Source organism: Passer montanus, unplaced genomic scaffold, assembly GCF_014805655.1.
Source record: "Passer montanus isolate IOZ18808 unplaced genomic scaffold, ASM1480565v1 scaffold10, whole genome shotgun sequence".
Lineage (NCBI taxonomy): Eukaryota > Metazoa > Chordata > Aves > Passeriformes > Passeridae > Passer > Passer montanus.
The window spans coordinates 33,977,528-33,990,764 of record NW_024356505.1 but is presented as its reverse complement, the minus strand read 5'-3'; the positions used below and the strand labels follow the sequence as shown (position 1 = coordinate 33,990,764).

Below are 13,237 nucleotides of genomic sequence, written 5' to 3'. Positions count from 1 at the left end.
ATGCTTGAAAAAGAATATGCAGGGCTTCCAAGTGTGTACTTGCAAATACCATCCTTTAAAGAATAAAGTGATATCTTCAGAAGCAGCTTTGGGTTGCTGCCCTTAAGTGAATATCCTTTGTTTATGCTTTCTGTAGCATTAGTAGTATGCAGTAGTTACGCACCACTTTGCCATGGTAATTGAATGTATTTTTGGCTTAAAAAACCCCCATAAATTGGAGTGGGTACTTTTGTCCTAGCCCAAAAAAAAATTTAAAAGTTTGTTTACTACTTTTCAAACTGATCCTTGTGGCTAAATTGGGCCAGTGCATCAAGCATGGGTGTGTGTTAGCTGTGGAATCTGTATGAGTGTTACTTTCTGGGCAAACTCAGGAAAAAAATTGCTGATCATGGATCTTATGATATTTCCTACAAAGAGCTTATAGCTCTTTTGGACTGCAGCATATTCCATCTCCTTTCACTCTGCTTGTGTGGCTCTAAGAGACCAGAAGGGAAAGTTCCTGTTCATTTGCTGCCTGTATGTCTCCGAGTGTGCCAGCTGAATGGTGAGATGTGCTTCATCCTGAGGACTTCGAAACTAGAGAATTACAAATATGTCTTGTTTCAACTTTGTTTTCCAACTCCTGTGCTTGCTGAAGAATCTACATTAAAAAATACAAAAATGACTAAACAGCTGCTGATTAGGATGCTGGGCTGAATTCTGACATTTAGTGAATTGAGAGTTAATGTCAAAATGGCATTCTGTTTCAAGAGACTAGTAATTGCTTTAGTTTTTGTGGGCACTTGGGTTTGCCAAGGTCATCTGGCTTTCTCAGATTCTTGGGACTGCAAGATTTAATTCTTATATCTTATTTGTGTTTGTTTTGAACATACTGTTCTTGAAAGAGCAGGTCATGGCAGGGGGAGAAGTACTTTTTCTCCAGGATGTCATTAGACATATCTGTTGGAAGCAGTCTTATTCTAGATATGCCCAATATTACAAGGTCTCTGCTATGTATTCTTATTCAACCATGCTTTCTTGGTGAAATTAAAGCATATGTAGATGTAGTCCTAAAAATGCAGGCTTTGCACCTTTGACTAAATCTGTGCTTGGGCTTTTAGTTAAAACCTTTTGTGGCAAACAAAGTGTAACCAGTTGGATGCTATCAGTGGTGTTTGATCAGTCTAACACATCTGTTCTTTTCAAGATAGTCCTGTTCTTGCTTCAGTTATTAATGACTTTAGTGATGCTTTGTCTACCATTTTTCTGTTGTTTCTCATCAAAGAATGCCTTAGGCATTCCCCATGTGTGGATATCTCAATCTAGCTTCTGTAAAAAATGCAAAATTTTTATGATGAAACATTAAGTTTTCTTCCCAAGCCTCACCGATTAAGTAGATGGTTCTGATATTGCTATTAATATTCCTACCTTGTTTTGTCTGCTGAGGGACATTTTCCTCTTGCATTTCATTGAAAAAAGGCTCCAAACTTGCATTTCCCACACTGTTCTGATCCTACATTTGCATGTTGAATATTCTTTAAATGAAGATTATGGCCTGGGCTCAAAGCTCTAGGGTTAGCTTTTTTGAAATGCTTCTAGTACTTCTGGACATTTTTACAAAACATTTTGGTTTACATTTACTACATAGGTGTAACAGAGCATGATAAGAATTCAGTGGTTTTCTTAGACTTGTTAGCAGCCTTAATAACTGATATCTCAGGGATCCAGCTTTGAATGTGCCTCACTTCCCTTGCTGAGTGCTTCTTCATAGATCTGTTTCAGGACAGACCAGGGCCTGCATGTTTTACATGCCTTCAGCCCATCCAAGTTACCACTTCTTGCTCTCTTGCACAGCTTGAATTCCCAGTTTTCTTTTCTAACATTCTGCCAACCTGATACTAGCATAGAGTTATCAAAGTGCCACTCTCTGCAGCTCCCTGAAAGGAGGTTGTAGCCAGGTCAGTCTCTTCTCCCAGGCAGCCAGTGACAGGACAAGAGGAAATGGTCTCAAGCTGCTAGGGGAGGTTGAGGTTGGACATTAGGAGGAATTTCTTCACAGAAAGGGTGATTAGACATTGGAATGGGCCGTCCAGGGAGGTGGTGGAGTCACTGTCCCTGGAGGTGTTTATTGAAAGACTTGATATGGCACTCAATGCCATGGTCTGGTTGACACGTGGTGTTTGATCATAGGGTGGACTTGATGACCTCGGAGGTCTTTTCCAACCTAAATGATTCTGTGCTTCTGTAATTCCTTCATGGTTTGTTCTTACCGTTTCTTAAGTTGCAGAAAAAAGCTCTGCTGATATTTGGAGATCAATCCACAGACAGACTTTGAGAATGATGTGGAACGATGTGTGTGGCTCCTGCTGGAATTGAGTGCTTTTAGCATTTCTGAAACCTGAATGCACTCAAATGTGGAGGTTTTGGTGGGTGCCTTACCTGGACCTCCTGTGGCCAGTGCCATCTCCTGTTGAGATGGGCAGTGGGGTTGTCCACATCTGGAAGTTTTAAACACACTTCCTGGCTTCCCATCAGGCTGCAGGGAATATGGGATATGCTTTGTTCCCCTAAAACAAAGGAAACTTGTGCAGAAAATGTGTTACCAAATTGAGCTTCCTTTAGATTTTGTTTCTCAGTTTTACTACTTAAAATCAGAAGCATATTTGAGGCCTCAGATTTTGCTGCTTGCCTACAGCTGTAGGTAATTGTATGTATTCAAGTTACCTTGAATAAATTCATTTGAGAGCTGTGGTTTAGTCCATTTTCATCCCACACACAGATTTATGCATGTAGATGCCTGTTCAAGGCCATGAAAATGTGTTGTCTCCCAGTTTGATAGTAAATCCCAATTTAGGTTGCAAATCAAAATGGAAAGAGCAGTGTTAACTTATTTTTTGGTGGATTGCCAGTGAGAGATCTGCATCAGCATTTCATGGTCCAACATTTTCCACATTTTTTTTCTTTCCCCCCTTCCCCTATGTGTGAAATTTCAGCAGATTGTTATGCAAAGCAGTTTTGTGTCTCAGTGTGACTGGGGAGACAGCTGTTCAGCCTAATGAGGAGTGCGAGCAGCACAGCATTTCTGGTGATTGAGACCCACGGAGGGAGCAGGATGGTGCAGGCCAGGCAGTGGTGTGTGCTGAGGAAGTGCCACGCTGTCAGCTGGAAGTACACGCTCGGCTGCTCCCTATGACAAGATAAATGAGTTTTGCTGGGGTTTGGCGGAGGCTGAAGCTTTTTTGGAGAATAGTTGTAGCACACCAAACTCCCTGTGGGACCCACAGTTTGAAGTGTCATAAGACTGCTTCCTCTTTGCTTGTTTCTTTCTTTTTTTTTCTTTAATGTCCTACAATACCTGTCATCTTTTTGAGTTATTAAAACTCTAATGTCTTGTAGCATTCAATTAACATGGGGGCTGATGATCTTTTGTTGACACTTTTTATTAATTTAGCCAAGGGGATGTTAACCAGAGTTTTATCTGGGTTAGGATAAACTGAAGACTAACACAAACAAAAATTAATTCTAGCCACATGAAAATAGAGGGAAAAGGCTTTTAATTTTTGCGATATGGATGGGGTTATGGTGGAGGTAATACTTTTGAAAGGTTATTTGTTTATTGGCTGATTCTGTTAACTTCTTTCTTCCAACAGACTTTGTGTCCCTTTCTTCCTTGTCACCATTCCCCTTTAGTTGGGCTGGTTTAATTTATAAGTAGGAAGTGGTCTTTCTTCTTCTATTTTGTTTTAATTAAAAAAACCCAAATAATGACAAAACCAAGGAAAAGGTTGCCGAGATGCATCTGTCCTATTATCATATTGAGATTCCCCAGTTGGAGTATCAGAGGAGACAAAATGTAATTTGTACTGCATGAGATTTATGAGTGCAGCACTTTTCATGTTTAGGTCTGTAGTGTTGAGCAAGTTTTTGAATTTAGATGCGTGTGATTTTTTAAAATATCAACTCATTAGGTTCCACTTTAAAAAAACCCCAAAAACAAACAACAAACCCAAAAAACCACTTTGTCGTTACTCAGATGAATAAATTGCTGATAACCCTCCCAGAGTTGTCAGGTTTGTGAGAATGATTCTGTTTTGGCCTTTCTAGATTTGTTAAGTTACTTAAAACTTCAAGCCTTGCAATTCTATTTTGAAATGAGATGTCTATGAGAACTGAACTGAGTGTTTCCCTTAGAAGAGTCACGTGTCATTTTTGTAAAAGCACAGGGAATGTTACTCAGACATCCATATACTATTTGCTCTGGAACTGGGACCAAAATTCTAGGTCATAAACACTGGGTTCAGTAAGAAGTGTTTTTATATTTAGCCACTAAATTCAAAGCTCCTTATGTAAAAGATTGTTTTCATAGTCCCATGTGCTTGCAGATAGTGCATCCCATCCTGCAGGGCCTTGCAGGGCTGAGCTGAGGGTGAATGGACGTCTAAGACCACTAAGCACCTTTAAAGTTGTCACTGAAAACACACCAGCAGCTTTCCCTTTGCCTTTCTATCGCTTGCCCTATTTCCAGAGAACTACAGAAGAATTTAAATGCATTTTTATTTTACAAACTTTTGCTTGGTGTACCCAGTAATATCTGAACAGTTAAGCTGAGAGTAAATTAAGCTGGAAAGGATTTTGTTATCTTTTGAGAGTCTTTGGAGGAGCAGGAAGGATTGAGCTAACCTGGGGTTGGCATTCTGTTTTGCTGGCAATAGTTTTGAATGTTTTTATTTAAAAATGATAAATCTAAGGATTAGAGAACCTTATGTGGTCAAAGAAACTTAACCATGTTTGAAAGTGATAAATGATAAAGCAAAACCAATATGAGATCAAAGAAGCTGGAAAGCTCTTTAAAGTTTTGGAAAAAAGCACCCAAAAGTGGAGGGTTATTTTAAAACAGTTTCACAATGTATTCCAGCTGTAATTGGAATAAACTGTATTATGGGAAAACAGATCAGATTTGTTTGTTGGCAGCAGAATACTAAAGAACAGTATATTCATTCACCTGGAGATTTTCTGTGACTTGAATTCTTTATGTTGTTGACTAGGAAGTCTTCCAATGTGTGTGTAAATTATGGAGATTGAATAGAGAATTTTAAACTTGTAAACTTTGCTTCAAATATATTGCAGCAGTATAGAGATTAGTAAAAGCCTGAATTTTTTTTCTGATCTTGTTTGTGTGGAGAACTAGTGAGAAGTGCAGATGTTGGTAAATTCAAAGGAGTTTGGGCTGGTAGGAGACAAGTTTGGTGGTAAGAACATGGCAGCTGTATTGTGCAGCAGCTTGACTGCATGGGTGAGTTTTCTTCCCAAATAAGAAGGTGCCTCATGAAAGGGGCTCAGCAGTTGTGGCCTTCATGTATGTTTTAACTTTTTGACTTTTTGTTCATAAAGTCCAGAAGATTATTCGAAGACCTCTTGGTTCTTTCTGTAATCATCTCCCTGGTGGCTTAGCTGCACTCTAATAATGTGTTAGGAAACTTGGTATCATGAAAAAAGTGGGCCTTCATCCTAATTAAAACTTAATTTGGTGTCAATTTAAATTAAGAGGCTTGCATAAACTGGTCCATTGTGACCTGGCTTGTGCTAATCTTAATCAGCAGCTTGGATAGGACATGAATTCAAATTTCTGCAGAACAACTAAAGTGACAGTAACAACTGACAACTTAAATTAAAATTACTAAGTTCTAAGAAATTGATGTGCATGACCCAAGTTACAAGATAGGTCATTAAATCAAATCTGTAGAAACAAAATTGAGAAGCCTTCCCTAAAAATGCTTTGTTAGTACATTATGTGGGCAGAAAATAACTGGCTTTGAGTTGGGAATTGACCCAATTACAATGAAAATTGTAGTACAAAACCTTTTAATTGGTTAATATGAAATAAAGGTGAAGTATTTGAAAGTAATTGTATAATCATGAAAATTGTTTCTTTGAGCCCAATATATTGATGACATATTGTTATCTGAAGTTGTAAAATACAAAGATAATAACATTCTAAAATAAAATTCTTTATAAAATAGCTTCTGGAAGTAATATTTTGGACTTTCAATTGCTAGAAATATTCCCATGAGTCTTTCTCTGACTGCCCTTGTGCATTTCTAGGCATGCTAGGTAAAATTTGAAGAACTGTATATGCCTGTGCTTCTTACTGCTTCTTGCCATTTTTTTATCTGACTCTCAGACTTTAGCTGCTTGTAAAACAGGACTAGAAATCACAATTAGAGATTGTTAATTGCTGTAGCTATTGGTAGTGGAGCTACAGTGGAGACTCTTATGTGTGGATTACAGCATGTAACAGCTTTAGCTACATCTCAGGTGTTTGGGACCTCCTCAGTATCTGTGCAGTGAATGAAAATGTCTGGGATAGCTCTACAGAAATCTTTGGATGGAAAGAAAAGCTTGGTTACTGATCTCAAATCACTTAAGATTTGTACTCTGTGCTACTAATTCAGTTGGGGTTGTGGATAAACCTGGTGGACATTAGTGTAGAACTTCAAAAGTGAATTCAGGTTTCAAGGCTGGGCCTGTTTAGCTCCTGTCAGAATCAGTGGCCTATGAAAGATGCCTCCAGAGAATCTCTACTGTTGGACTGCTTCTCTTAGCACTTGGGCCACTCAAGCCCTGTTCACCTTAAGTGTCATAGCTTCTTGTAAGAATACTTTTAACTTCAAAAATAACTGCTTGGAATTGAAAAATTTCAGATTACTCTGCTTAAAAAAAAAGGCAAGCTACATGTGCTAAAGGAAGCACAGAAGCAGGAAATAAAACTTTCAATCAGATGCTAGTTTAATAAAGAAGTTCAGAGTTTGACATCTTTGTCTTTACTCCTGGTTGTTTAGCACTGTGACATCTGCAGTTTTCACTGTGGGAGACAACGTTGTTTCTGGTAGTGATGACCGTACAGTAAAAGTCTGGGATTTGAAAAACATGAGGAGTCCTATTGCAACAATCCGCACAGATTCTGCAGTCAACAGGTGAGCAGATCTCTGAGTTACTGCTTTGCTTAATTTGTGCTTTATTAATCTTAATTTCTTTCATATGTGGGAATGGTTTAAAGCTGTGCCACAGAAGTTTAGACTGGACATTTCTTTCCTGAGAGGGTGGTCAAATCCTGGAACAGGTTTCCGAGAGAGGTGGTTGATGCACCAAGCTTTCCAGAGTTTAAGTATTAGGACAAGACCCTCAATAACATGCTTTAAGCTTTGGTCAGGCCTGCATTGGTCAGGTAGTTGGACTGGATGGTTGTTGCAGGTATCTTTCAACTGAAATAGTCTGTTCTGTTAAGTCACTGAATATACATTTATTTTTTGTCCCTGAAATGAAACTTGAGATTTATAAGAATTTGAAAAAGGTCTGAAATGGTTTTATAAAGTGCAGGTATGATCAACATTAATTTTTAGTAAGTACATTGCTTTTAAGAAATTTTCTATAAGAAAATGCAGATGTTAAGGCCATTTGAGGATCTAGTACAATAGAAAATACCTTAATGGTTCAATATTTTTTTCCTCTTTCCATTTGTGAATTCTAACCAGGAAAAATTCCGCTGCATCCCTTCCCGTGAGCTTAAATTTGTGCTGTCAGTTTCTATTTGTCAGGCTCGTTGTTTGCTCCCCACCTCCTTTTGTCCCTTCCCTGCAGGATTAACGTGTGCGTTGGCCAGAGGATCATCGCCCTTCCCCACGACAACCGGCAGGTTCGGCTCTTCGACATGTCAGGGGTGCGGCTGGCGCGGCTCCCTCGCAGCAACAGACAGGTACCTGCACCCTCAGAGTGTCTGTCCTTCCTCAGGCAAGGTTAAACGGCATTTGGTCTGCCTGGCTTAAAGCTGAGCAAATGCTGAAGGGTGCTGGTCTGAATAAATGCGCCGTTAGTTATTAAAAATAACCGACGCGCCAATGGTTTCACACATTTTAAAATGTTTTAAACGTTTTTGTTGGAGCTGGAAATGGTGTTTCAAGTGAATTTCATCATGATGTTTCCCCATTCTAAAGTGAAACACATCCACCTTCTCTATGAAATGGAAAAAGTTAAGAGCACTTCTGATGTGTTTTAATGTCTCCATGTGAATTGTGTCAGAAAAATGGCTCACTGTGAGGTTTATGTCTAGCTGGTTTATATATTCCAAGCTGGATGGGGCTCTGAGTGACCAGGTGTACTGGAAAGTGTCACTGCCCATGGCAGGAAGGTTGGAATCAGATGATCTTTCAGGTCCCTTCCAACCCAAACCATTCTGTGATTCTATGACATAGAAACATAGAGGGAAAAAGTGAGGGTCAATTTTTGAGTTCACCTTGTATGACTTGGTGATAAACTTAATTTTTTTTTTCTATGCTTATTCACATATATTCTAGATACATCCTAGCATGTAATAAACCATCCTTGCTGCAGCAATCAGGTTTTGTGCATTTATGGCACTATTTGGCATGGCAAGCGTCACTAATGGAGCAAATCAGACTAAGTGAAATTAATTGGATTATGTCACATAAATAGGCCTTTTTAGGGGTTGATTCAGCAGTTCCTGACAGAATTTAGGAAGGAGTTCTAAGAACTAACTTAATCTCTTTTAAATTTTTTTTCTAATTTAGGTGAGTTTTTAAATTTATTTTAGTCTTGAGGGGGTTCTTTAGGTACATGTGCATGTCTTCCTTTTTTCCTTAGTAGTTCCATTCAAGTTGACACTACTGAAATCATGACTTTATTTATTTCTTTTTTAACCTGAATGTTGGTCAGAACCTTATTTTGGACATTTTTGTTGCTATTGAATTATTTTCATCAGTATGACATTCTTCCTGCTGCAGTATTATCACTCCTGAATTATGGAGGATATGGACACTTAGTCTTGCAGGCTTGTTACAAAGTAGTACAAAGTAGTTGCCAGCAAGTAGTTCCTTATTTTAAGACCACTTTTATAAATAAAAATGCTAAAATCAAAATTTGATTTGCTTTTATAAAGAAAATGTAACTAGATAGCAAACAGACCTTGGAAAACTCAAAAAATTTTGATGCATCTTTTTCTATGCATCTGACTTATGGATGCAGTGCTGGTGCTGAGAAGTCACATCATTATGAAGACTTAGCTTGCAGATGCAGGTAACAATGACCTTTAGGATTCCCAAGGGCTGTTTGCAAGGAGCAGGCTGAGGATTGGTGGGGTTGCAGTGTGAGTTGCAGTGAGCTGTTGCCCAGCAGTTCCAGTCCGTGTCAGTAACGTTGCTGTCTCCCGCGCGGCGGCAGGGGCACAGGAGGATGGTTTGCTGCTGTGCCTGGTGTGAGGACCATGCCATCTGCAACCTCTTCACGTGTGGGTTTGACCGTCAGGCCATCGGCTGGAACATCAACATCCCTGCTTTGCTACAGGAGAAGTGAAGTGTTGCTGAGAGTTTCTGCAGAGTTTGTGTCGCCGTGGACTTCTACACCTGGGCAGACTTTTCTGAGCACTGGTCTGCTGTCGCTGTAAAAGCTCTTCCGTGAGGGGAGACTTGAGCAAGTGTTGTTCTTGTTACCACGTTGTGCACAGTTTGCATGGGTTGTACAGAAAAATGTGATTTTTTAAAAATTAGTTTGTCTTGTGTATGAAATTTTATATTTTGGCATCCACTGGTCAATATGTTCACTGTTGCGTAGAGCACATAAATGTTCATAAGTTATTTAGCATTTAATAGTTACACAGTAGGGCATTACATCTGTGACATAAATGTGAAACTTATGTAATTACTGTAGAGAGTGTATACAGTCTGTTATGTTTTTCCATGACTCTACATATCTGCCTTGTGTTAAAAGGAATCTGCAGGGCTAAAACTTTGAAATGAAGTGTGAATTTCACTAGTTGTATGATTGTAAACATTTTCCTGTTTGCATCTGATTTGAATACTTTTTTTAGTGCTGCCATATAGTGCAACTTCAACTCCATTTTTACTCCGGTTACAAGAGAAATAGTAGATTTGAGAAGGAAAATGCAAGCAACTTGTAGTGAGTATAGACTGCCAGGTTTATTTGTAATCTTAATTGTACTTTTTATTTTGAAAAAAGAGAAAGATTCATTCTGCCCTTCTTATATAAAGTAATTCTGAAACCTTATCGCATTTCATATTAGCAAAAATCCAGACTATTACAATTCTAATCACTGAAATCTAGTCAAGCAAATTCTGAAGCACTTTAGTTTATAGCTATTGTTATAAACCATTTATGAAAGTTTGACTTTACCAGTGAATGTGAGCTAACCTTTGTAAGAAGGATTAATTCCTTTTGGTGATCTGCCCAGAAAGGAAATAGTTTATTTGGGGGTTGATGATTTTGTTTATGTACCTACAGTGAGCATACTTTTAATTGTGTTCACTTCCCATATTTTTATTTTGAGCCAGCAATACAAAGTAAATGAGTTCTACCTCAAAAATGAATGTTGGTCAAGATGCATGGAATCTCTCTGTAGCCTAGAAAAAAGCACCTTTGGTCTCTGGCTGAAGTACTATCTCTGACAGGAGAAGAAAGACAATCATACTACATGTGATCCTTAAGGTAGTTAACACATGAAGCTAGTGGTGCAATACACTAAGTCAGCATCATATGTCACCCAGCCATGGCAGGGGCACTGCAGCCTCTGGCTTGTTCCAGAAGGGAGTAATTAGCATAGCTCTCCCTTCTTTCTCCCAAATGATCTTACTCTGGGTTTGCTCCTCACTGTGTTTAGCTGTTTTTGCACTGGCAGTGGGGTGTTACTCTGCAGCTGCTGCTGTCAGTAGATGCAGGTGGCAGCTGGTGTCTTGGAAAGAATGGAAGGGCTGCTTCAGACAGACTCTTGGTTTTTGGCTGAAGGGAGGTGCTGCCCTTGACTGTCTGACATATCACAGTATGAGATGAAGGGTGGGGGTAAGGAAAGGTGCACTCTGACAGTGGAATCTTGGAGTTCATGGTGGGTTGGCAGATGTATTAGGAGCTTTTTATCTCATCATCATGATTCTGTGCAACTACATCTGTGCTCATGTCCTCTGCATCACTGTTTGTAATGACATTAAGATGTGTGTTAGCTGGTTCTCCTGTTAACTAACATTTGTGTGGCATGGGAGTACAGTGGGATGGCATGGGATAATGAATGCATCAGTGAGGAATGGAAGGAAAATGGGGGTCCTAAACATTGTTTTGGACTGTAACATTGAGGAAATGCAAAATATTTAATGGAGAATATATGTAGTGTCTTTGTAGTACATGTCATCAGAATGGTTTGATCCCTTGTTTTTTTTCTGTTGTGGGGTTTGGGATTTTTTCTTGAGATACAAGATGGACAACTGTGCTGAAGTATTCTTAAATACTATAACTAGTGAGGTTGCAGAAAGCAGCTGCAGAGTTTTAAGTCTTCTGGTGGTAAGAGTTAAATGATGGTGACAATGTTTATTTTCACTTTTTTTTTTTTTTCTCCTGGGTTTTTTGCTCTGGGTTAAAGCCATTTGATGTTGGGTTACAGGTTTTATTCCTTAAGAAAACAAGACTCTCTTTCTTTTAGTTGGTAACAGAGAGAACTTTACAAAGGTTTATGCTGTTTTTAAAAAAAAAAGAGAAAAGTGTCTGGCCAGTACAAGCAGTTTATCCAGCATGGCCTGCATGTAGGATCTGGACAATGGCTCTCCTTTATTACCTGAGGCAGAGGAGAGGGTCACTGGTTTTGGTCCTGCTAAACTAAAGTGTCTAAGCTTCTCTCATACATATGTAGTACAGAACCACTGGACTCTATGCAGTTTAATCATCATTGCTGCAAACTTTTTATATCACCAGAGGGACCATCCTCTGGCACCAGAATGGGTGATTACGTGGTTTCATTTTGAAAAGAATCAACCAAACAAGGTGCTAGAGCCACGTTCTTATGAGCAGGCTAATACTTAAATCAGCTGAACACTGAACTATCACTTAGTTTAGTTTTCTGTACTGTAGTGAAGGGTAAGCCAAACTGCCATTCCCCTTGAAGCTAAACATATGAGCAGGGGTAGTGAATATACTACATTGACTAAATATGTGGAAAACATTTCATGGCTCTAAGTGTTCTAAAGAGTGTTTTTCCAGCACTGAACAATGTCCAGCATTTCATTAAATGGAGCAGAGTTGCAGTTACAGTTTCAGTATTGTGCAGAATTTCACAGAAAACTCATCACTGGGCAAAACCAAGCTTCTGTGTCTTTCTCTCAAGCAATGCACATCAATTTTCACGAAGTTTGTGTATACTTTTCAGTCAGAAAGATCTGGAATGAAACATCTTATTTGTTGCCTAAATCTGTGAAAACTACCTTTTGGGGAAAAGAATTTATAAGTTATGTGGAACCACTTTTTATTATTCTGCTAATTTGTTTTTAGATGTAAAATGTTTTTCTTCATTACAATTCAAAAGGCATTAAAACATTAAACAATTTTTTTTTGCAATTTGCTGTTTTTCTGTGTTGCATTAAGGTTACTATTGATGTCAATATTTCAATTTTTTGTAGTCAAAGAATCTACCTATTCACTTTCTACTGTTTTCTACTAAAAAAGTTTGTTTCTGAGGCGTTCATAAGTACAGTTTGGAAGAGAAAGCCAAGTCTGTTTATTACAGTAGTTTTCTGTGGCACTAATGATCATACTGCCAGTAAAGTATCTAGACTGAAAGGGTGTTCAGGACTGCATTTGTATTGTCTTCCCCCATTCTGTATGGAAAAAAAATTGTAATTGCATCTTGTTATGCAGATTATGCAGAAGTTTCCATGACTTTTCACCCCACTTTACAAACTGATATTTTAAAATGAAATCTAAACTTTTTTTTTTATATGTAGAATACAGTGGAAGTATTGCAAGACTACTCTGATGAGGAGAACCCACCCTCAGTTTTTCTGTAGATTAAAGGTTGGTTGCTTGTTGCACCCATGTTCAAATAAAAGCTGTGTAGTGTTGGAGTAAAACCCAAAGCACTTGGTGTTGTAGAAAGTGTTGGGTTTGAGAAGCCAAGGCAGAGTCTTGGCTGGTACCTGAGTGCACCTTATTCTCTTTCAATGTGTTTTAGGATCCCCCATTGCCACATTTGGGATTAATCAGAGTTGCTGGTGATATGGACCAAAAATAAGAGACTGGAGTTCCAAGGAAGCACAACTGATATAAGGGCTGGGTTGAGAGTGAATGCCAAACCCTGGACTTTAGTTGATTTTAGCTGAGGGCTTCCAAAACTGACTTATACTTAGTATTTCTAAGCTGAGGGCTTGCCAACTGGCTTAAACTTAGTATTTCTAGTATTATTTTAAACCCC

The 13,237-nt window shown here is 38.7% G+C and overlaps 1 protein-coding gene across 1 annotated transcript in view; it reads left to right on the top strand.

Moving 5' to 3' along the window:
• The window catches only part of WDR37 (WD repeat domain 37), a 40,010-nt gene extending 27,636 nt beyond the window's left edge, over window positions 1–12,374 (top strand). Inside the window, exons 12-14 of the mRNA XM_039707178.1 lie at window positions 6,819–6,953; window positions 7,618–7,732; window positions 9,214–12,374. Of these exons, the coding sequence (XP_039563112.1) occupies window positions 6,819–6,953; window positions 7,618–7,732; window positions 9,214–9,345 (382 nt within the window). The 3' untranslated portion in view covers window positions 9,346–12,374. The remainder of the gene's footprint in view (window positions 1–6,818; window positions 6,954–7,617; window positions 7,733–9,213) is intronic.
• The last annotated feature ends 863 nt before the right edge of the window (window positions 12,375–13,237 follow it).